The sequence below is a fragment of the Silurus meridionalis genome, chromosome 23 (genome assembly GCF_014805685.1).
Source record: "Silurus meridionalis isolate SWU-2019-XX chromosome 23, ASM1480568v1, whole genome shotgun sequence".
In the NCBI taxonomy this organism is placed as follows: Eukaryota; Metazoa; Chordata; class Actinopteri; order Siluriformes; family Siluridae; genus Silurus; species Silurus meridionalis.
In genome coordinates this window covers 20,342,561-20,369,125 of record NC_060906.1, presented here as the reverse complement: position 1 = coordinate 20,369,125, position 26,565 = coordinate 20,342,561, and the positions used below count along the sequence as shown (strand labels likewise).

Here is a 26,565-nt window from a genome sequence, read left to right as displayed (position 1 = left end):
TCAAATTGAAGAGGCTGGTGAGGGCATGATCGTTTATCACTCCTATATTGTAAGTCCAAACATTCCATGTACAGTAACTATAATCTGTTATAAACATATGACACGTTGTCATTTAATCAATAAAGAATTAGTCGTAATGGTAAACTTCTGTGGCGGGAATAAAACACTTCAGGAAGGGCTGCCCTTGGAAAATAATCAACTTCAGAGTGGGGACAGTAACAGCCAGTGAGTATTATCTTATACCAGTGGGCTCCAGGTTGTTATTAAGGATTAAACATTGTGTTTGTGATTCTGAACATTAACTACTGAACTTCTATTGACAACAACTCAGTGTTGTTTGTGCATTATCTCTTCAAGAAATTACTGTATCTCCTCCTCCATTTCGTAACTCCAATAAACAGCAATTGGCTCTGTAAAGCTCAAGCCCTGGCAGTTCCTCAGAGAGAACATATGCTCTCCTTTCTTCATCACCTCTGATATCTTTATCCAGCTCTGCTTTTCTACACCTCCCTCAGATTCACCTCACTGTACACCAACACTTCTTTACATGCTGTCAGCACTGTAACAAACCAGCATAGTGGTGTTTATTTAACATTACATTGTTATTCACGATGAGCTTTTTCTTAAGTCCTGTTTCAGTGATTTGTATCTGTAATGAAAAAAAAAATGCCCAATGATTTGCACATGGAATCAGTTTTAAAGAATCAATGAACAAATTAATGAATATTTCGAATTACAAATGAGAATAATTCTCATATTCTCATTGATTATATATATATATATATATATATATATATATATATATATATATATATATATATATATAAATAGAGGTCCAGATGGTCCTGTATTAGCATCACATAGTGTCTGTAGCAGGGGGAGTGTGAGTAGTGACGCTCTGCCTTTGCACATCTTGGTGCCTGAGGGTGCTGGGTTGAGGTTGGGGCTGCGTCCGCCGAGCAACCCCAGATAAGTGGCGTAGGAGAAAGTGCTAAAACGCCGCTGACTGCTTTTTTGCCTCCTGGACCCTATCAACGACTGCTTTGACAGCGTCGCCGAAGAGGCCAGTCGGCACCAGAGGGGCGTTCAGCAGCATGGCCCTGCCTCATAGAAAGAGAGGCGAAGCTGGGCGCTCTCATCACAGAGGGAAAAACCGATGAAAGGCGTGCCTCTGATCCTTGCGAGAGAACGCTGGACCCAGCAGGTGAGGAAGGAGAAAGGGACAAGCCCGTTTCCAAACCCTCTGCTAGGACCACCTGCGAGCCCTAGGTCCTCGAACACCGCTTCGCCTAAGAGAAAGCGGGGCCAGAACCAGGAGGAGCAGGAGCATCCTCCTCAAAGAGTGCTTTGCGGGAGCGGGGCGTTCACATTGACATGCGAGCGCAATCTGCGCAATCGGCTCCCTCGAAAAGCGCCCTAGCATGCTTCGCTCCCAAAGCGACACATAGGCCGAAAAACTGATTTCTCTTACCAGTCGCTTTCATTTCTTCATCCAGACAAACACACACAGAGTGCTTCCCGAACAAACAGAAGCTAGCAACGTTTTCACTACATGTGCTTTTATAGCTTCCTGGTCGTAACGTCACCCCGCTGATGACGCCGCGCTTTCCATTAGACTGATTACACACATGATTTAGAGCGTGGACAACGTGTTCCCAAAGCGTTGTTGACGCAGCTTGAGTTCCTGAAGGGGAACCATGAGGTTTATGTGGAAGGTTAAACTCAAGGAGCATGAAGATGGATTTGGCCTGTAACTAATTTAAACATTTTGCTACAATGGCTTACAAGTGCAATCACCATGAACAGTTTTACCCTCGAGTCTCACTGAACAGTTGATAACCTTAACAATAATGGAACTGAAATGAATGGACTTTCAGTGTCACCAAGATGAGGATGGATTCCCTTTTTGTGTCTGCTTTCTCTCAAGGTTTCGTCCTCATAACATCTCAAGGAGTTTTTCCTTGCCACTGTCGCCACTGGCTCGCTCATTAAAATAAATGAATAAAATAAAACAAAACACGTGCAATACTACTTTTACTAATCTAAATCTGTACTTTTATGTGGAATAATACTACATTTATTTTCTTTATAAAAAATGTGCAATAACTTCTATACTTCTATTCTACTACATTCATTTTCTTTTTTTTTTATGTACGATTTACTTTAAAAATGTGCAACTGAAGCTTCTATCACCAAAACAAATTTATTGTAAGTGTAAACATACTTGGCAATAAAGCTCTTTCTGATTCGGATTCTGATTAGGGATAAAATTTGAGGTAAATTTAGGGATGTCTTACTTTTAATATTCTTTCAAGAGGTCACATATTCAGATCTGGGTCTTGTGCAGACAGCAAGGCACTTCACAAGTTATTATAGGGTCAAGGGTCACATCTGTATTGCTGAAATTGCAGTTTATTTCTTCAATGAGGTTCAGCAGGGGTTTTTTGGAAAGCAGGTGCTCTTAGAACTAATGTGTTTGTGTGTGTGTGTGTGTGTGTGTGTGTGTGTGTGTGTGTGTGTGTGTGTGTGTGTGTGTTTTCAGCTCGCTGGGTTCATCTACGCCTGTTATGTGGTGAAACTCATTTCAGAGGAGGAAGACAGCTGTAAGTATGAGAATGGTTTTGCATATCTTTCGTCTGTGTTTTTTTATTATTATTATTTTTAGCCCAGGATAATGTGATTCCATAGATACAGTATTAGGTGGTATATCAAGTTGCTATTGAAGTGAATCCCCTTTGCCGTAGCCAGACGACGCCTCTCCCAGCATGCATCACAAATAAAATTGCAGTCCCAGTGTTTTTTTCTGTGGAGAAGTGTAGGTTTTTCTGTTGCGCCAAAGCATCGGCATAACCATTTCTCTTTCCGAGGCTGATCTTTAGCCTAGTTTCAATGACCCAGCATGCATTTGGATTTAGACATCGTCCCGGTTTAAAAGATTGCTTTTATCGATTGTATACTCCCGGCTCGTGGGTGCTTTGCTTTAAAGGGCGTGCACGGGAAACAATCTCATTTGTTATATTCAGACGCTGTGCTGCACTCGCAGTGCCTCAGAGAGACATGAATTATTCTCTTTAGCTGCCATCCTGTTTCACTCAGACGACTGAGCACAATAATTAGGACAGAGGTTTTGTTTGGGGTTCCCCAGATTTATAATTAATGTTTATGGCTCTGAGACATGGCTTTTTAACTCAGGTTTTTTTTACTTTTGTAGTACTAGAATGCTGCGTTAGAAAGGTGGCTGAGAAACGCAAGAATGTTCGATCCATTATTCTCAAGTTCAACTCATGGTGTAGTTTGGCCTTGTCTCTCACTCATCACTAAGCAACACATTCACAGAGAGGGAGAAAGAAAAACAGAGAAAGAGATGCATAGGCTCTATTTAGCAAACTGACTAACCTCTTTGTGCCATCTCTTTGCATTTTCCCTCCATTGCTTGCTTCTATAATCAGTACCATTAGGCACAGTGCAATTAGGAACATCGCTGATGCTAGCGATTTTCCATTACAGATTATACACACAATAAAAAAATGCATCATATAGTTAGAATAAAAGTGAATTTATTTCTATTGGCCCATCATTTTATAATAACAATTACATTCAGATCATTAAATAATTCAGTTAACATTGAAATATCTTTTAGATGAACACCACATGCACATCAGTGACCAATAATGTAGTTTCATGTTCACACACTATTATTACACATAGGCAATATTACAAATTTGTACTGTACAGTAGCTACTATAGACTACCTGTAGCAATGTTCACTTTATTTACTCTGAACAAGTTCTGAAAGTGTACTATTCAATTATAAAATCCTCACACAGCCAATAGCATTCTGCTCAACACTACATCACATTACACTGACAACCTGTATTACATGACACCATACTAAATACTGCAGCACTTCATACTTTACATGATCTCACACTATTTACTTTGCACAACACAACTTTATAGTATTATACGCTACGTTACATTACTTTACACTACTGTACACTCCTTTACATTACTTCATCACTGTACACTACTTCATATTACTTTACACTACTGTATATTACCTACATTACTTTACACTGCTGTACACTACTTTACATTACTTCATCAGTGTACACTACTTCATAATACTTTACACTACTGTATATTACCTACATTACTTTACACTACTGTACACTACTTTACATTACTTCATCACTGTACACTACTTCATATTACATTACACTACTGCATATTACCTACATTACTTTACACTGCTGTACACTACTTTACATTACTTCATCACTGTACACTACTTCATATTACTTTACACTACTGTATATTACCTACATTACTTTACACTGTACACTACTTTACATTACTTCATCACTGTACACTACTTCATATTACTTTACACTACTGTATATTACCTACATTACTTTACATTGCAGTACACTACTTTACATTACTTCATCAATGTACACTACTTCATAATACTTTACACTACTGTATATTACCTACATTACTTTACACCACTGTAGACTACTTTACACTACTTTATACTACTTCATACTTATTTACCCTTTTTTTTTTAATTTACGATATTTTTACTACTATACAATAATTTCAACTACTTCATATACTTAATACTCACAATACTTTGCACTACTTAACAATATTTTACACTACTTTACATTACTTCACAATACTGTATACTTTGCGCTACTGTACACTTCTTTGCATTACTTTAAACTACTTCACACTACTTTACAGTATTTCACACTACTTTCATTACTTTACAGTACTGTATACTTCTTTATGTTACTTCACAACATTTAACTTTTAATTACTTTAGACATTACTGTACAGTACTATTTACTACTTTACACTACACAACAATGCACAACGCATTATCACAATACTACTTTATTCAGCACTACACAATATTAAATTACACTGCACTTCTTCTTTCGGCTTCTCCCATTAGGGGGCGCCACAGGAGATCATCTGTCTCCATACCCTCTGTCCTCTACATCTGCCTCTTTCAACCCAACCACCTGCATGTCTTTCCTCACCTCATCCATAAACCTCCTCCTTGGTCTTCCTCCTTCCTGGTGGCTCCATCCTCAGCATTCTCCTACCGCAATGTCCAAACCATCTCAATCTCGTCTTCCTCACCTTGTCTGAAAAACATCCTACATGCGCTGTCCCTTTAATAAACTCATTTCTAATCCTGTCCATCCTCGTCACTCCCAACAAAAACCTCAACATCTTCAGCTCTGCTACCTCCAACTCCACCTCCTGTCTTTTACTCAATGCCACTGTCTCTAAACCTACAACATCTCAGTTCTCACCACAGTCCTATAAACTTTCCCTTTTACTCTTGCAGATACTCTTCTATCACAATTCACTCCTGCTATCACTCTTCTCCACCCACTCCGCCCGGCCTGCACTCTTTTCTTCACTTCTCTAACACACTCTAAATTACAAATTTAGAGTGTAATTACACTACACTACAATTGATAATTTGCACTTTAGAAAACACTACACTACTTTCCAGTACTTTTTCACCACATTACATTGCTTTACACACTACGCTATATTTCATTACAATGTACACTACACTGTTTTAAACTAGTTTTTTTAAACTCTGCAAAACACTGAACTGCTTCACATAACGCTATACTTCTTTACTATAATATGCTGTAAAATAAGAGGGTTTATCATATTTATCTTTGTTGTAACACTCAATGAGAGGAAGAACACAAAAACATGGTTTGAGCTTTGAACAAATCCAGAGTTCAGAAAAAAAAGTTATACAGCTATATAAAAAACAATTTCCATACACTGATACCAAAAAAGTGCTTTATTAAAGCTAATTAATCCATAATAGAGGAAGTACGTTTTGTTGAGAAAACACACTTTGGTTTTTTGACCTTCAGCATTGTTAATATAGCATCTACAGTGTTCATTTACCCATGGGTTGTAAATAAAACCTTGTTCTTCTTGTACAAGCAGAGTGTAATTCAATCAGCACTCATTATGCTTGCTGTTGAACAACGGAGTGAACGTCTTCATCAGCGAGAGATTTGGGGTAAATTTGGGTCCGTAATTGAAAATCTCTCCTCCCAGTCACTGCGAGTTTGTGTAGCATTTGCAGTGGAGCGATTATATCAGTCAAGGGCATACTGGGAGGTTTGATTTTCTCCACTAGAGACTGCTGGGGCTTTCTGTACCTCGACCTTTTCTCTGTGAAACGATATTGCTGTAGAATCTCAGCACCCTCTTGTGAATATAAAAGATATTGATTGCTAAGGTGGCTAATCAGGCAGCCATGTTGGCCATTAGTCATGTAATTAATATTGCACATGGAGCACCTATGCAGAGGTAATGAACAGCTTAAAGCAATAGACATGCTCACCATGTACTTACAACGACTGCCAAGAGTAATGCGCCAAGGTCCAATTATAAATAAGATTGTGAGATAATTAAAATAATTCAACTTCCCCCAAAAAAAACTCGAAGTTGCAGACCAAGATAATCAGAAAATGGTACACAGTTCATTCTTGCATCGGTAGCACGTGAATTGGGCCGAATACCGCAACTGGGAAAAGGCAATCAGCCTACTGGTATCATTAAACTAGTATTCAACTAATGCCTAACATTGTGCTGTGCACAGTTTACAAATCCAGCACATGGCGAGACAAAACAACAAGGCTTATAAAGCATGTGGGAAAGCAACGGGTCGCTTCAATTTCCATCTAATTTCCTCCAACCCTGCTTCCAAACCCATGATCCACCACTTCACATTCAGTCAGTTGATAGGCTAGCCAGGAGGCGTTCAGCTATTTAGCAGTGTTAAGAAAGCTAAAAAAAAGGGGGTTGTAAGAGCGTATTAGTATTTAGCCTTACACATATAATACAGGATCAGAACATACAAAAGAGGCTTAAGTCTATGCTCATTTCCACACTTCATTTCAGCTTCAATTAAACTGAACATTATGTCATGTTATTCCATTCTGTCTGCTCTTCTTCAGGCTCATTAAATATATTAGTGCTAATTTGAATTGGTGGGATAATGCAACCATCGAGGACCTGGCTGTTCAATTTATGTGGTTAGGTGCTCTCTGGTAGAGATTTTTATGCAATCAATGCTGTTCAGTCAACCAGGAAACCTTTTAAAGAGCCGACTTGTGTTGCTACCAAATCAGTACATGAGTACAAACCATAAATAATGTTTGTATTTGATAACAATTTTGGTGTTACTTCTGGTTTAGGGGCACATTTTTTTTTATCATTAAAAGTCACATCATCATGGTTTTGTGATAATTTTATATAAAACTACATTAGCCCACATTGTACCTCATTGCACTGCATTATTGTATGTACAGTACATTGCAATATTTTACACTACATTACACATCACTAAACTGCATTATTGCCTGCTGATATTTATGCTGAAATACATGACACTTTACTCTACACTACTTTAAACTACTATATTATACTACATTACACATCACTATACTATACACTATACGATACAATATATTTCACTACTTTACACTACTATATAAAACTACTTTTCTCATCACTACACTGTACCATTTTCTTCAAAATTTCCTACATGCACTGTCCCTCTAATAAACTAATTTCTAATCCTGTTCATCCTCGTCACTCCTAACGAAAACCTCAACATCTTCAGCTCTGCAACCTCCAGCTCCACCTCCTGCCTTTTGTGTACTGTACTTTTCTTTACTCCTCTAACACATGCTCCATTACTTTGCACTGTTGACCCCAGGTACCTAAACTCCTCCACCTTCCCCACCTCCCTACAACCGCACCACTCTACTGCCCTCCCTTTCATTCACACACATGTACTCTGTCTTACTCCTACTGACTTTCATTCCCCTTCTCTCCAGTGCATACCTCCACCTCTCCAGGCTCTTCTCAACCTGCTCCCTACTCTCGCCACAAATCACAATATCTTCTGCGAACATCATAATCCAAGGAGACTACTGTCTGACTGTGTCCGTCAACCTGTCTATTACCACTGCAAACAGGAAAGGCCTCAGAGCCGATCCTTGATGCAGTTCCACCCTTACCTTGAACCAGTCTGTCATTCCTACTGTCACACTGTCCTCATACATGTCCTGCACCACCCTCACATACTTCTCTGACACACCTGACTTCCTCATACAGTACCACAACTCCTCTCTCTTCACCCTGTCGTACACTTTCTCTAAATCCACAAACACACAATGCAATTCCTTCTGTCCTTCTGAATGTGTCTGTGGTGCTCTTCCTCGGCATGAAACCATACTGTTGCTCACAAATGGTCACCTCTTCTCTCAGCCTGGCTTCTACTACTCTTTCCCATAACTTCATGGTGTGACCGATCAAATGAATTCCCCTGTAATCTCCCTTATTCCTCAGGCATCCTCTCACCTTTCAAAATCTTGTTAAACAATCTAGATCAAAACTCCACTGCCATTTTTCCTAAACATCTCCATGCTTTGACCGGTATGTCATCTGGTCCAACCGACTTTCCACTCTTCATCCTCTCAATTGCTGCTCTCACTTTCTCCTTACTAATCCTATCCACTTCCTGCTTCACTATCTCCACATCATCCAATCTTCTCTCTCTCTTATTTTCCTCATTAATCAGCTGCTCAAAATACTCCCTTCACCTTCTCAACACACTCTCCTCACTAGTCAACACATTTCCATCTCCATTCTTTATTGCTCTAACTTGCAGCACTTCCTTCCGAGCTCGGTCCTCTGCCTGGCCAATCGGTACAAATCCTTTTCTCCTTCCTTAGTGTCCAACTTATCATGCTCTCTTTATATGCCTTTTCCTTGGCTTTCGCCACATCCCTCTTTACCTGCTGCCGCATCTCCTTGTACTCCTGACTACTTTTCTCATCACTCTGTCGATCCCAATCCTGTTTCGCCAACCTCTTTCTCCTTATGCTTTCCTGCACTTCCTTATTCCCCCACCACGTCTCTTTGTCTTCCTTTCTCTTTCCAGATGTCACACCAAGTACCTTTCTAGCTGTCTCCCTTATCACTTCTGCAGCAGTTGCTCAATCATCCAGCACCTCTTCACCACCACCTTCCCCATTCCTCTCCTTAAAGCCATACCCACCCATCACCTCCTCATCACCTCTGTTCCCAACATGTCTATTGAAGTCTGCCACAATCACTAATCTTTTTTTCCTAGGTACACTTCATCTAACTCACTCCAAAAAAAATGTTCTTCTCCTCCATCTCACAACTCACTTGTGGAGCATAAGCACTGATGACATTTATCATCACCCCTTCAACTTCCAGTTTCACGTTCATCACCCTATCAGAAACTCTCTTCACCTCCACTACACTCTTACTGTACTCTTCCTTCAGAATCACTCCTACACCATTTCTCTTCCCATCCACACTAGTACAAAAGTTTAATGCCACCTCCAATGTTCCTGTCTTTAATTCCTTTCCACTTGGTCTCCTGACAACACAGCATATCTACTTTTCTCTGCTCCATCATATCAGCTATCTCTCTCCCTATACCAGTCATGTACCAACATTTAAAGTGCCCACCCTCATTTCCACTCTCCTACACTTCTCCTTTCCCTGCTGTCTCTGTAGACATCTTCCACCTCTCCTTCTCCTCTTTAAACCAAAGTACCCTGTTGGCTAACAATGCCTGTGGCGGTCGTTGGCAACCCGGGCCTCGACCGATCCGGTATGAAATTCAGGTTTGTGATCCGCATATTTGATTTGGCACATGTTTTACGCTGGATGCTCTTCCTAACGCAACTCTCATCATTTATCCGGGCTTGGGACCGGCACTAAGAGTGCACTGGCTTGTGCATCCCTAAAGGCTGGGTTCATTACATCACACTGTATTATGCTAAATTACACCACTTTACACCTCTTTACAATACAATACTTCTACATTACACGGCATTACACTTCTATACAGGAACACTTTATCATCAAAAGACATGTCATTGTGGGTGTGTCCTTTTTTAAATAATGGTATCAGCTTTATAGATGTAGTTAATTAGCTTTTCATTAATTAATTTCTCTTCAGTTAGCTCTCAATCCTTGTCAGCATTACAGTGAATCCAGATCATGTCCTGGGAACACATGAGGTGGGACTACATTCGGTAAAGTATGCCAGTCTGGTAGAGGGTACAATGTATACACATATTTGCACATACATTTATACCTAGAATATGGAATGTTTTGTGGAGGTGGGAGAGAACCAGCAAACTCTGAGGAAAACAATACTGAGACAAATAGGACTTGCAGAATTTAGGAACACACCAGGGACCAAGGAACTAGGAGACATTATCTACTCTTTTCACTTTTTTAATAATGGTCTTGGAAATATCTTGAAATCTAGATATAAATTGTGTTACCGCAAAGCTGCTGGTTTTGCGGATGAGACCATTTTCTTTTTACAAAGTGCAGGACTTGAACCAAATGGGCACATGCTGAACAAAGTGTGGAACGATCTTTGTTTCTATTTTAAGAAAATGCACCATTATGGTTGGATCTTGTTCCTAACACTGATCAGCTAATTAGGTCTAATTTCATAATAAAACTATTAAAGTGTAAATTATTGGCTTTGGGGGTGTGTGCCTTCCCAAAATCAGTTATCAGAACACTAATCATCCTAAAATGGTGCTTCGTCTACTTCTGCTAGTGATGCTCAGGAGATCAGCTTAGCTAATTGTGCATCTCATCTTCATTGTTCTTTTGGAAAGCTGCCCTGGTGAAAAAAAAAAACACACCCACAACGGATCTTTATCACGCTATACTACCTCTGTGCCCTTACGGTGAATTTTGAAACAGCTGGCCAGCTGCTGCTGGTGGTCCATGGCTGATCCTGTCAGTCTGTGCTATTTTAGGCCATCTGCTTCTCCAGAGGAGCTGGAGCAGCTCCCTGCCGCAGATATCACACCCTCACAGGCTTGCACAGGCTTCAGACACTGACCGGGATTATTACACACATGGATACACACAGACACAAATACACACTAAAACTCACTGACTCACTCAGGCACACACTCACAGAGCCGTAGTGATAAAGGGTGGAATTAAATAAAGAATAATAAAGTAGTTACTTTTATCACCTCAGAGTTTATTCATTTTTGATATTTGCAATATTTGCTCATCCTCAAGCATTTTATTTTTCTTATACCAGAGTATATTCACTTAAGGTACATCCACATTCATCCGAATCCATCTAATTGAATTTTTGTTTGTGTAAATCTCTCTATTTACACTTTTTTTTTAAGTTACTGGTCCACATTAAATGTCTAAAAATGCTTATATAAAAACTTTTAAAAGGGGAAGGAAGGCCTTGCATATTTAATAAAGACAATGCTAACTGTATACAGTAATCCCCCGCTTTACCGCAGTTGGAATCCCGCGCCCCCGGTTTATTGCGGAATTGCATTTGCCACATGACAAATTCGTTTGGCTGATTTTCCCGGTCTCTCGCGGATAGCACGATAGATCAAAAACCGTATAGGGAATTGTTTTTATAGGGTTTTATGTTGAAATAATGAAATTTATTACAAACATATAATTATTAATTATAAAATGAAGGATAATGTTAATACAGTATAGTACTGTATACATAAAAATATTTTGGGGCGTCGTAATTTTATTGTTTTTCGTCTATTGCGGGAGGTTTTGGAACATAACGATCGCGATAAACAGGGGATTACTGTATTACAATTACAATAGCATCACTTCAGAGTAGAAGAGTCCGGGTGCTGAACTGGCCTGCCAGCAGTCTAGACCTTTTACTATTTGAAAACATTTGGGGCATCATCGAACGAAAAATACAACAAAGAACACCCAGGACTGTTGTGCAGCTAGAATGTTTCAGACAAATATGGGACAACATTCCTCACCCAAAACTTCAGCAACTATACATACAGCAGATGTGATGCTACACGGTGGTAAACACAGCCCTGTAAAAATGGTATATATTCTTAGTTTAAATATTTGATAATTGTTTTGTTTTATTGTGAACAGGATATGGATTTGTGAGATTTAAAATCAATGCATTCATTAACAGACAAAAAAGTGGTTCCTGCTTGTAACACAAGAGTATAAAGTTGTCAAGTGTAGATAAATGGGTCACATGACTACATTTTTTAATTATCTGTTTTATTAGTTCACACTAGAAATATTTTCAGTTAAATAAAAATGTTGGTGTTTAGTGCGAATGGAAGCCAGTTTCAGAAGACAAAGCAAAGGTTCTGACACTGGAGACTCCTTCCCCTATCTTGACAATTTAGCATTTGTTAAATTAAGACACATTTTTACTCTTTTCTATTAGTAGATTTTATTTTAGATTATGTCTCATGTCCAATGTACTGTGAATCCCTGTGATCGATTCTGTTTCTGTATAAATCATAACACTGTATTTGATCTGTCAGCTTGTATTACTAAAAATTACAAGACCCTCTAAACAATCAGTCTTGCAAATTCAACAGAACTATGGTATAATTATCGTTATTGTTATTAATCTTCTCTCTTTCTTTTCTTGTATCTAATTTCCAGTTGACTTTATAGGTGGCTTCGACTCGTACGGGTACCAAGGACCACAGAAGACATCTAATTTGCAACTACAACCAATGTACATGTAAGTAATGGAAATGCAAATGAGCAGCATTGGGAAACGTCTCAGCGATGCTACGCTTCACTTTTATTATCCATTGGTGGGGAAATAAGTTTTCTAAGCTTCCTTTTGCATACAGTCAAAAAATCCCTGTATTGAGAATCCGCATTCATGGAAATACAGTGCCGCATTCACCAACACACCTCTTTATGTCTGAAATTGATGTTTGTGTGAAAAGGTTGGGCCGATAAAACGTCATATATTGTGCTATAGATCGGCTATAATGACTCAGTTTGGACAAAATAGGGAATAACAGTGGACAGTCGATGAGAGAGAGCTGCAGGAGTTCACTATATGATCAATAAGAAATAATATCACTGTTGGCCCGGCTCAGATAATTGTCTGGGTCAACATGAAGAGAGCTGGGATTGTTTGCTCAGACTCTGTTGACGGCTTAAAAAGTTTATGAGGATGTGACTGGATGTGCTGAGGTGCTTTTGGCTAGCCCTGGGAGATTTGAAAGGATTTGGTTTATTGACACAGATATAACATGGATAGTATTATATACACTCAGGATAAGTCTCGGTACTTAGTGAGTTGTCGATGTCAGGAATTTGTTTTTAGGATTTCAATTAATCTGGTGCACGAACTGTACCCAATCTTGCTCTTTTTAATAACTTAATAATAGGCATAGGAAATAAACTACCATCGTGACACCTCTCTAAGGAATGACATCTTCATTTATAAACCCAGCGTTCCCACTCTTTTTCATCTCAAAGGGTTAAAAAAGTCTAGAATTTTATCAGCTGCCATTTCGATAAGCCTGTACACTATATGCACAATGTGTACAATGTAAATGTGTATCTACTGTAGCAGGCTACTAAACAGAAATGGCAAACAATATATATTATTGCAGTTAGATATATATAGAAAGAGATTGTTGCCAAAAAAACTCATCAAATAGAAATAAACAATGTGTTCACTTGTCATCTGGAGCAGTGAGGTTAATAATAATGGTTTGAAAGTTTCTTGAGCATCATTATAGTCATTATAAAGACTACTATTAAAGCGCAATTACTGCACAAAACGTGTTATTATTAGGCATGTATATAATCAGTCGCACTGTGTGTACTATTTAACCAATCACGGATAAGCATTTTGAAAGGTCAGAAGGAGGTTCAAGGACAAAATTTTAACCTTTAGCTACCAAACTGTTTTTTTAGAGAAAAGAAAGCTGTTTTAGTTTGTAAATATATTATAAGAATATGTTAAAACCTTGCTGTCATTGCAATTACATTTCTTATTGACTTTGTTTATACATGACATAGCAACAGTTTATTCATTCATGTGCTGTTCTTATAACCTCCACTCTTTGGGAAGATGTTCCACTAGATGTTGGAGTGTGTTTGTGGAGATTTGTGCTCAATTAGCTACAATTGAGTTAGAAAAGTCATCTACTGATGTTGGTAAAGTGAGGAGGCCTGGAGTGCAGTCAGCGTTGTTCAATAGAGTTAAAGCTCTACAGCAGGACAGTTAAGATCTTGCATTCCAACCCATGTGAAGCATATATTTATGAAGTTGAGGTTGGGCACATGTGCATTGTCATGCTGGAACAGGTTTGGATCATCTAGTTCGAGTGAAAGGAAAATGTAATGCTACCGCATCCGATGACATTCTATACAAGTGTGTGCCTGCAACTTTGTGGTAACAGTTTGGGGAAGAACCACATATGTCTGGAAAAATCAAGTGTCCCAATACTTTTGTACATTATAGTGTATATTTGCTTATTGACTGATGGTGTAGTAATTCACAAATAGTAAGCATGAACTTTGTACAAAACCATCAAAACAGATTTCTGCATTCAGAACTAATAAACTAACCGCAATCAAACCATAAATTCCCATGAATGGGAATTAGGCCTAACAATAAACATACAATAAACAATTTATCTTCGAATCTACACTGATGGTCAATAATATCTTTACATCAGTACTGATTGTTACTCCTTGGGGCCGGGAATTGATTTTGTTCCACAGACACAACGGATGGTAAAACACTGCCTTTGTTATGGAAATGGCCTGTGCCTTCTTGGCATTTCCACATCTATCGCATCTATAACTCCTAGCATGCTGCTTTTCTTTGTCAGCCTACAAGTCGTGCATGGGAAAAAAAAACAGTATGGTGTGAATTCTTCGCCTTGCTCTCACAAGAGTCCTGATGAGGATAAATGTGTGATGTCACTATTATCTGGGTGTTTAAAAAAATAACCAAGTAAATATTACTATTCTGAGGATTAAAGCAAAAAACCTAAGAATTATGGACAATATATGAACAGAACAATGCCCTGTGAGCTTCATGGGCATGGTCAGGATTTCTACAGCATCAGCCTTTTTGATTGTATTGAGAAGATTGAATTCTAGGCTGAAGTGTTTCGGACTATTGGGGGTCTTAGACAAAAGCTTCTCTGTATTGTTTTAGAGTTACTCAATCTCTAATGATATGGCAGGGTTTCTAAATGAATTTCTGAATTTTGCGAGGATGTTAATGTTCAAGGGTTTTTACTTGTCACATGTACATTACAGCACGATGAAATGTGTTCTTTACATATCCCAGTAATGTTAGAAAGCTGGGCTCAGCCATGATCAAGTCAAATCAAGTCAAGTCAAGTCAAGAGGCTTTAATTGTCATTTCTACTATAAACAGTGGTACACAGTACACAGTAAAAACGAGACAACATTCCTCTAAAGCCCTGGTGCTACACTAAACAACAGCACCACTGGAGCACGGAGGGTTAAAGTTCTTGCTCAAGGGCCCAAGAGTCAGCTTGGCAATACTAGGACTTGAACCCCAAACCTTTGAATCAGTAACCCAGAATCTTTTATCAGTGATGGACAATAAGAAGTTATTCAATTTAAATATTTTCATTATGGGAAACTTTTACATTACTATATTTAGGTACATAAATATAGTATGTCAGGTTAATTTCAGGAAAAAAAGCTTTACAACCCTCGGTTAACTGAAGTGCATACATACATTTCGTCAAAATTTCAGTAATTTACAGTATTTGGTTATCATATAATAAGGAATACAGCATAATTGTGACTATACTGTGAATATTTATGTTTATATTTACAGCATTTGGCAGACACCTTAATCCAGAGCGACTTACATTTATCTCGTTCATACAACTGAGCAGCTATGGGGTTAAGGGCCTTGCTCAAGGGCCCAGGAATGGCAGCGCCTTGGTATTGCTTGGATTTAAACTTACAACCTTCAGATCCAAAGTCCTCATGTTACCATTAACATGACAATAATTGTTGCATTGTGTTGTTTTGTACACAAAAAAAACATGCCATACTGAAATGAAAAAAATTCAGAAAGAAAAATCTGTATCATATTTGCATGAAACATGATACACAAACAGTACGACGTTTTTAGTGGCCTGCAGGAAATATTCCACTCTGAGTGCAGAGTAGATTGTTTATTGTAAAGACATCAGGTATCATGAACCAGTGTGATACAGACTTACAGTATATCCAGAAATCAAGTTATAGATTGAGTAACTAAGTTATAGACTGAAAAAAGTTATAGATTGACTGCATTAGCGTATGACAGTTTGGTCTCGATTTTACCCAAAGTCACCTCTCTGAAAGAAAAGAACCCTGTAACTGGCACAATCCCTCTGGTATGAAAACACATGGCAGGTGTTCACAACATGCTTGGCGTGTGGATGACTTTGACAGCAGTCGGCCGTTCTTGGGCAGGCCGGTCCCTCGGCTGAGCGTGACCCGCTTGGCATTGAGCCATGCCAGGAACTCGGTGCAGACTGGAATGGCGCATATGGCTGTGGAGAGTGGTGGGGCTTCCATGACTCACCTTCAGGCACTGTAAGGGTCAAACCACTACTCCCAATTGAACTGGCTCTCATTATGAACTGTGTGCGAGCCAACAAGAGCAAGGTGAAGAGCACACGTGGAGATTTCCCACAGGAGCAGTGTGTAGGCTGCTGAATGTGTACTGTAGCACAGAAGTGTGCTCCTAGTAATAGTTGGGTGTGGGCGATACCAATAAGTCAAAGGCCAGGAATTAGTTTTTTACTCTGTGAATGAAGAAACTCGCTTCTCTCTGTAAGAAGTAATAGTCAGTGTAGATGTATAGACTGGTTTCCAGACAGATTAACTCTCATTTAATAAATACTTTTACAATCTGTTCATCTATAAGGTTTTCAGCCTTGAAGTTTGCACAATGCTAGCCTGATAGCTATAAACTTAAATTACTTCTTAGTGTAGGTTACAGTTGCATGATTTTTCCGCCTGATTATTCTGACCACATCATTGATAGAAAATTCTGTTGCAACCAAAGTCAATAACAAAGATCTGCCAGCGCCAGACATTTCTGATTTATATCTTATAGTGTGTGTGTCATGGAATATGAAGCAAATTATTATATTTAAATAGTGCAAAGTTAAAAAACATAAAGTTGTAACTTGGCCCAAGGGCACACGATAGAACAATATTCCTGAGATACCAGTGATCCCGACCTCTTCTGCTCTCCAGGCCTGCCTGATCCATCCTGATGCCCTACTTCTGGATGGAGTTGTATATTGAAAACCCCTCGGTGCTCTACATAAATGACCTAAAGATACATCTGATTTTTGTGAATGCTTCCAATTGGTAATCAAGAAGACTGATTTGGACTGCATTCAGCCAAGATTTGTTTTAATGGTTTTTTTTTTTTTTTTTGGAGACTTTTTGCCCAAGTTCTAAGCAGATTCTGAACTAAATTTTTTTGAGTTGTGGATTTTGGCTCTAGTTTTTTTTAACCTTATACTCCGTGGTTTTCTTAGATTTGTTTCTCCTCTTTTATGTGTTTGGATTTTTTAATAAATAAAAACTCCTCTGTAAAATATTACTCCAATTAAAGTAAACTTTCACTTGTGTAAAAGTACAAAAGTATTTGCCTTCAAAAGTACTTAAGGATCCAAAGTACTATGATTTATTATGGCTATAATGTTCCTATTATTTTTTTTTTCTCAAGACTCTTTACTTAATAAACTTTAAAAAGTTTATGTGAAAAGACTCTAATGTGACTCTTACATATAAAACCTTCTTTTAAACTACTTCAAAATAAATTGCACAAATAAAGACACAGGATTTGTAGCAGGTTCGAGTCAAGAGTTTCTTCCATCAATTATTCCTCTCTAAATGTTCTGCTTGCTGTTAAACTGATGCTGAACTGTATGTTGGTGATAAGTAGATACCACCAAATGGCAAACAAGTTTAAAACGCGTCGGTCCTGATTGGTGGATTGCTCCGTGTTTCACAAGTTATGTTTTTATTCACTTGTAAATAAAAAGGAACGATTGATTTCACAAAATGTAGTTGAATAAAAATATTCTACTTTAAAATGTAGTGAAGTAAAAGTCTCCCCAAATGGAAATACTTCAGAGAAGTACAAGCTACACGAAAAAGCTACTTAAGTACAGTAACAAATTAGATTTACTTACCACTGGTGGCACACAGTTAGAGACAAACCTCACGCTGCCAACCCGGTTCAACTCCTGACAACAGTCGATACGAACAATTCACTTTAACCAAATTAACAAATTACTTGAACTTTTCAAACATATAGTACTTACAATATATGCGGAAATCGTTTATAATCACACTATCCAGTGTCACTCTTGAGTCCGGTTCTTCCCTCATCGTTTCTAGCTTGCTCATTACTTAAAAATATATATCCCGAATATATACAGTACAGACTAAAAGTTTGGACACACCTTCACACCTAGAGTCACACTGAAGGCATCAAGGGCTATTTGACCAAGAAGGAGAGTGATGGGGTGCTGCGCCAGATGACCTGGCCTCCACAGTCACTGGACCTGAACCCAATCGAGATGGTTTAGGGGTGAGCTGGACCGCAGAGTGAAGGCAAAAGGGCCAACAAGTGCCAAGCATCTCTCGGGGAACTCCTTCAAGACTGTTGGCAGACCATTTCAGGTGACTACCTCTTGAAGCTCATCAAGAGAATGCCAAGAGTGTGCAAAGCAGTAATCAAAGCAAAAGGTGGCTACTTTGAAGAACCTAGAATATGAAATATTTTCAGTTGTTTCACACTTTTTTGTTATGTATATAATTCCATATATAATTCCACATGTGTTAATTCATAGTTTTGATGCCTTCAGTGTGAATCTACAATTTTCATAGTCATGAAAATAAAGAAAACTCTTTGAATGAGAGGGTGTGTCCAAACTTTTGGTCTGTACTGTATATATATATCTGTAAAGCTGCCTTGTCACAATGTTCATTGTTAAAGATTTTACACATTGAATAGAAAGATGGCATAGTATTAAGCAAAACTGATAAGACAGCTATAAATATATTAGTATCAGTAGCTAACTTGATAAAAATATGATCAATAGAGGATCTTTCTTTCATATACTTTGACATGGGGAACGTTTTTATTTGGATCGTTGTAACTGAGAAGTCTTGAAGTCTTAAAAGGCCAACTGTACTTTCAGTGCAAAGCCAGCTGTGTTTAGAGGCGACGAAGCACTAGCTCCCCTAGTTCTGTAGTCATGCAGAAAGAAGGGGAAAGTAAATCGGTTTTTGGTTCTGTAATAAATTCGAACAGCTCGTGCAACTCCCAGATCCATCCATCCTTGTCTGTGGAAAACATCTGCCCTAAAATTGGGATTAATGAGGATTATATCTATTCAGGATATTTGAAAAGAGGATTAATCTACAGATGAGGTGCACAAACTCAACTCCTGCGAATGCTTATCTCTGCATTTGTGTGATTTTATGTTATTACAGATGCACTGCACCTTCCATATGAGATTGAGTCACTCCTTTTGTATTTCGGCTGACCGAATCATATTTCCCTGTGTCACGGGTCTGCCGGCTTTACAAATGTCAAATTCTACTAAATCTCCGAACACTTGCTGGGCACAATATTATTTATTTGTGTACATAGCACATTTTACTTTGATATACACATACATATGGAAGAAACTGTCTCTAAGAACAGTGGAGGGAAAAGTAAATGGCAGTATGTTCCTATTTTGCGCCGTAAAAGTGCCAAATGGAAAAGGTCACATGTCCAGTAATTAGGCAGGAGGGAAAAGGGCAGGCAGATGAGCGAACTGGAATGTAAATGAGGCTGTAAACAAAAAAGAAATCGGTGTGATACCTGCGGGAGACAAAACAACCTACTGTTAATGAGTTCACACTGATCATGAGCCATATTCTGGTGTAGCTTTGGGGAACAATTTCAAATGGACTAAACCAGACCATCATTGAGCGCCGCCCATACGGTATATTCCCACATCATTGGTGGGAGTAAAGAGATGGTCAGTATGTTATGAATAAAACATTTTCAAATGCTGATGTAGGAAAATAATCAAATCATGTGTTTTAACACTGAGTAAAATAAACACTATTAGAACACTGTTATAAGAACCTGACAATGTTTTTTTCCCAATGTCATGATAATGATGTAATATTGTACTACATCTGAAACTCAATATATAACTCATTATGAATACATATTTTTTTTTTTTATATTTAATTTTACTTTAATCTTTACTTTAATTTTACTGTGAGGAACCGCAACCCAACAAGTTCCCTGATGATAATAATAATTAAGTTTTAAGAAGTATTCAATTTAATTAATTTAATAAAGTATTCTGATTTTGATTATTATTGTTATGTTTCAAGGATATAATTTGTCTGCATATGAAAAATGCCATCCAGTTTTTTTAAGTACCTTGTTTATTATATATATCATCATCATCATCATGATCACCCTTGTTTTTAATTATGTACTTGCTCTTTATATAAACCTATATAAACCCATTGCAGTAACAATGTAGGGAATATAATAGAAATGCTTCACTGTGCTTGAACATTGCATTGCATTATTATCGCAGTGTAATATTTAATTTTTCTGACAACATCACAGCTACATATGGAAGTCCTAAGAGGTCGTTCATCATCATATATTTTTTATATTTTTTCTCATGATCATGATGATCATGAGATCATTTTCTCGCCATAACCAAAGTTTTTTCGACATTAAAAGTTGTTATCGTTATCATGGCTTCATTTTCTCGTGATCTTGACATAAACATTGTTTCCTTATGATCAGTACGTATTTTTTCTCCATATTCTGCATAAGAGCATGTTCTACAGGCAGCATCGTCGTTGTAAGAAAAGTTTTTTATGTCAAGATCACAAGAGAAGAATAAAGAAAAAATATTATAGTGCATGACCTTCTGTGACTTTCGTAGCTCCAGGGTTGCTTTACAGTTTTGTAAATACTGTCATTTACCCTATGTGGTGGTGGTGTGAATGAGAGAGAGGGAGGTGGAGTGGTGCGGTTGCAGGGAGAAGAGGTGAAGAATGTGGAGGAGTTTAGGTACCTGGGGTCAACAGTGCAAAGTAATGGAGAGTGTGTTAGAGAAGTGAAGAAAAGAGTGCAGGCAGGGTGGAGTGGGTGAAGAAGAGTGATAGCAGGAGTGATTTGTGATAGAAGAATATCTGCAAGAGTGAAAGGGAAAGTTTATAGGACTGTGGAGAGACCAGTGATCTTGTATGGATTAGAGACAGTGGCATTGAGTAAAAGACAGGAGGTGGAGCTGGAGGTAGCAGAGCTGAAGATGATGAGGTTTTTGTTGGTAGGATGGACAGGATTAGAAATGAGTTTATTAAAGGGACAGGGCATGTAGGTCGTTTTGGAGACAAGGTGAGGGAGGTGTGATTGAGATGGTTTGGACATGTGCAGAGGAGGGACATGGGGTATATCAGTAGGAGAATGCTGAGGATGGAGCCACCAGTAAGGAGGAAAAGAGGAAGACCAAGGAGGAGTTTTATGGATGTGGTGAAGGAAGACATGCAGGTAGTTGATGTAAAAGAGGTAGATGTAGAGGACAGGGGGGTATGGAGATGGAAGATCCCTTGTGGCGCCCCCTAATGAGAGCAGCCGAAAGAAGAAGAAGTAGGAGACAGTATGTGGTGGTGGACAGTAAGAAAGTATTTTTGCTTCATATTTATTTTTACTGTATTTAAGTATGTTTCCCAACTACTGTATTTTTAGTTTAGTGCAGTAGAATGGAACACTGAACTGCAACTATTATTCAATCATTCTCATAAATCACTACTTTTACTTTTGATACATTTAAAAAAAACCTTTTTGTCGTTTTACTTTGGAAATATAAATGAAACACTGTTACTGAAGTCATTTTTCAAGCATAGCATTTGTATTTTTACTAAGTAGAGGAACAGTGTATTTTTCCAATGTACGTTCATGTTATATCAGGCAAGTGGCTTAAAGGAGACTTCCAATTCTTCTTCCAGCTGAGTGTTAAGGGTCATGTTCACGGCTCTAACAGAGGCCATTTCTCAGAATTGAACTCTCAGGATAGAGTCTTAGCAGCTGGACCACCACTAACAATTTTTGACTAGTGGCCTATTGAGTTCAAATCTCAGGGTTGCATGTGAGAGCCAAAGCTAGGCCACTGAGCAAGGTCCTTAATCCCGCAATGGATTCTGTTTCACTTATAACACACGAAAAAAAGACTGCCACATGAACAAACGTGCTAAAGTTCTGTGTTAGATAAGTAATATTTTCACACCTCATGGGTTTTTTGGATGATTAATGGATGATCTTTTTTGTGCGCTACTTACTTTGTAAAAAAAAAAATCTTTTAAACATGACCTTTGTTTTTTGCTATTAATATATATAGTCATATTTGACCTCTGGATCTTGCCAGCTTGCTAACTTCCTGTTTTTTTTTTCCTCTCCAGGTCAAAGTAACAAGGACAAACTGCCTTAGGAACCAATAAAACTGATGACCTTCTGTCTCAACCTTTCGTCTTTTTGTACGTAAATGTCTTAATATGATAGTGTCTTAAGAACCCTTGGAGGAACGCAAGATGTGGCACTTTAACTGGTCGACAACTGGAGAAAACTAGAACCAATGCATTGGATCTTCTGCCTTTTTCAGTCTGGTGCTTCATGTCTAGCTGATTTACGGAGGAGCCAGAGCGCCATCCTGTGGCCAAGACACTTCCTTCTTCCTTTCGACGGCAGAACAGCAGCACGATGCCGTTATAATAAAAATTAAGCAGGCCGCATTTTGGACGTCAATGCTAAGGATGGAACATAAAGACAAAAAAAAAGACTTAATGTTGTTCTGCGTTCTGATAGACTCCGTTAGAAAAACTCAATAATGAATGTTCGATGAAAACGGTCAGAAATGGCTTTAGTTCCCTGATGTTGTGCTGAATGGTTAGTAGAAATAAAAATTAAGGAGAATTATACAATGCGTGTTTACATACGGTAAATCCAGTCATCGGATTACCGCTACTAGGTCGTCCTAATGTCTGATAACTGTACTCTTGAACTTTTTTTTAATCTGTATTATGGATGTTTTCCTCTTGAAAGTGCCAAGAACAGTTCCAACAAACCCCCTCTCCTGAAACTGCCCAGAGATTTTCAACAGCAGTCAAAAAGAAACAATCCACCTATCAGTCGCGTCGACTGGACGTCGTCCGCAGATCGCCTGTGTTTGTTTTGCATGAGGTGTCGTTCCGAATCGCGTATTGTAACCCGGTGATGATGGGAATTAGCCGAGCCGATTCCTAGCTGGCTCAAAGGGTTTTGTGAATATTGTGTTTTCTAAGCGCGGTGTTCAGTCTCGTAAAGAGGAAACGATCAAAAACCTTCTTCCTATTCCAAGATTTTTTTTTTCTAAAGTGTGCCAGTGTTCAATCTTTTTCTAGTAGATTAATAATTTGGTGTTAAGGTGGGCCTTTCTGTTGAACTGTATATAGACACCTGGAGAAGGGAGGGAAAAAAAAAGAAAAAGAAATTTTTAGTAGTGTGATGTGAGAGGAGTGTGTGATAGAGTTTGTGATGTGGCCAAATGTGCTTTTTATTTGTGTGTAGTTGCCATTGAAGGAACCCATGAGGAGCCCTAAAAGCGTGTATGTGCTTTCTTTCGCAGAATTGTTCCTTTGACGTCACAGAGCCAACAGCTATTAGTTTTAGTTCATTAACATGCTGCCGACAAGTCATTCACAACACACACGTCTGGTTCCTTTACCTCCCAAGTGTACTGAATGTTTTTCCAAATGCTATTAATTACACTTTGAAGTAAATACGAGAGACTTTTCTTAAACTGCACTTTCATGCTTTAATAATATTTCAATGTCTTTTATTAAGTCTGAAATGACACATGAAAGCAGTTAGCATCATTTAGAGAAGAGGAAATTACTTACAAACGAATCCACCTCCTCTAAAAATAGGGCGTGTACTCACCCACCTTTGGAGTAACAGACGTTTGTGGAAAACTTTCCACCAAGTTGAATTAAATGTTTTTCGAAAAAAGAAAAAAAAAAGGCAAATGACTCAATCCTCCAATTAATAACACTTTAGCCAACTGCTGACAAGCCAAAACGAGCATTTCTTTATCCCTTCCCTCATGAATTGCAGCCGGAACGTCGATGATTAATCAAGATATCTCCGCGGTGCCATTTTTTCAGCCTTTATTGGCTAATGACTCCCTACAGTCATCGCTCTTAGTGCACACATACAGGAAGAATATGAATATATTCAGAGACCGTATTGTGAAATTTACGCCCGTTAAGAGAGATCACAATGTGCCCTACATCTGTCTTTGTGACTGCTTTAGAAATGAAATATTGAAGCGACAAAGGGTTAGCGGCATGCAATTGATTTGGGAAAAAAAAAAAAGGAAGCACAGGATTCATCAGATTATTACACTGGGTTTATCGCATCACACCTGCAGCAGCTTTTGTATTTCATTTCTACTCAAAAGACTTGTAAATAAACAGTATTCCTCCACACATGGTGCTTGATCAACCCTAATAAGATAGAAGCGAGCGATCATGCATCAGGTGCTATCTCTCACTCTGCCAGCTGCTGAGAGGTTTACAGGATGGTCTACAAGTAACATTTAATGTCGTAGGTTCATATCAAATCAAACAGGAGACTGGGGGAGCATTTTAAATTGGATAAAATATATAGAACACTATTCCGACAAGCTTTATACACCAAACATCCTGTGTTTAATGAGTCTCGAATGGCCTTGTAATAGTGTTTAGAAGGTACTTCCTGAACTAGTGGTTAAATTTAAGTCTGTGGATTTTGATCCAGACATTATAGAGGTTTGTTTTAGGAATCTAAACATTTTAGACCTCATCCCCCATTCTACAGTCCAGATTTTACACTCTTTATTCAAGTTCCAGTGTTTTTTAACATGGAACAAAGCAAATACATGGACTATTTGGAGGTTCTAGGAGTCTGGATTGAATTTTTCTTTTCTTCAGATTTAGGCTAGAATGATTGGGTTCAGTGCTGTGTTCAGTTTTTTTTAATAGACCTTGTCTTTTTTTCTATTTCTTTTCCTTTACAAGAATGACTTGTAAATATAATAAACACAGTGGAACAAGAAATTGTCAGTTTATTTGTTTGGTGGCAAAAAGGGTCTGAAATGATTCATTCTAACAGGGTCTGACTGCTGCTTACATTTATACACACACATATACTGTGTATATACTTACACATACATTGAGGCATGGACTCCACAGGACCTCTGAAGGTGCACCATGAGCTTAACAGCAGATCCTTTTATTCTTCTCAGATGTGAGGTGGGGCACTCATGGATCAGACTTCTTTGTCCAGAACATTCCACTGATGCTCGATTGAATTGGGATCTGGGGAATTTGGAAGCCAAGTCAACACCTTGAAGTCAGTCATGTTCCTCAAACCATTTCCCTGAAAGAGGCCACTGCTATTAGGGAATACCATTGTAAAAAAGTGGTGTATCCATGTGATTACAACCAAAAAAAAAATTCCTAGGAGAACATTATGAGCATCATGCTGCCTCCATCTTCCCATGCCCCAGGTAAACAATACAAACATAAATGTAAAAAAAAATGTGATTCATCAAACCAGGCCACATTTTCCATTCCCAGGGTTAGTGGTTAACATTAGCACTCAGAAAGCTGCTTACAAAGAAAGCTGTGTTACACTACAGGTATCTTGACACCTTTCTATCATGGCCAACTATTTGTGTAGTTATGTTTATATACGAATTATCTAGGCAGGGCCATGAGACTCACTGTATCTACACTACTGGAGCCATGGTGTAAGTAAACACAAAAGGAGAATTTGATGTTAAATGAACTAATCTGTGAGCAGATAAGAACAAGACAGTTGGTATGATTGAAGCAGTTATTCTACAACCCTAATTCCAAAAAAGTTAGGACACTAATGTAAATGTAAAAAATGTAAATGTAAAAAAAAAAAAAAACGAATGCAATGATTTGCAAATCTCATAAATCTATAGTCTATTCACAATACGACATAAAAAAACTTTAAATGGAGAATATATACCATTTTCACTATTTGAAAACATTTGGTGCATGATGAATTGAAAAATACAATAAAGGAAACCCAGACACTGTTAAGCAGCTGAAATCCTGTTTCAAATTCTAAACGACCCCTTATTTCTTAAAAACGGTACAGTTGCTCATTTTAAAGATTTGTTTCAGCGTCCCTTTTTTTTTAGAATTGTGGTTGTACAGCGTTTAGGCGAAACTATCCAATGAAACAAGGGCCCATAGACCATTCTGGGACCCTATTGATATTTTTACGGCCTCTCAAGTGACTCAAATTTGTTCTTATCCTTCATCACAATATATTTTGCGTTGTGTAGAACACATCAAATTTAAATTGATGTATAAAGCTTGTACTTCAAATTTAGGTTTCAGTGAAAGATATTCGGATATTGAAATGGCTTCTACTTTATATTGCCTTTTTGTGGCCTCAGTACACATCTACAGTAGGTTTTTGTGACTTGTGGATATCTGTAAGGTATCTGTATTGATAATGCTTTACAATATAGAAAGTTTGTGATATGATCA

General features: G+C 38.2%; 1 protein-coding gene across 2 annotated transcripts in view; it reads left to right on the top strand.

The window, feature by feature from the left end:
- The window catches only part of nkain2 (sodium/potassium transporting ATPase interacting 2), a 223,100-nt gene extending 198,036 nt beyond the window's left edge, over nucleotides 1-25,064 (top strand). The window contains exons 5-8 of one of the 2 annotated variants that reach the window (XR_006924097.1): nucleotides 2,543-2,603; nucleotides 12,556-12,637; nucleotides 22,420-22,494; nucleotides 22,620-25,064. Coding sequence is in view for 1 of the 2 variants with exons in the window: in XM_046836919.1 (XP_046692875.1) it covers nucleotides 2,543-2,603; nucleotides 12,556-12,637; nucleotides 22,420-22,429 (153 nt within the window). In the remaining variant the exon portion in view is untranslated. Of the gene's footprint in view, nucleotides 1-2,542; nucleotides 2,604-12,555; nucleotides 12,638-22,419 lie in introns of both variants that reach the window. The other variant, XM_046836919.1, reaches the window with a different exon arrangement.
- The last annotated feature ends 1,501 nt before the right edge of the window (nucleotides 25,065-26,565 follow it).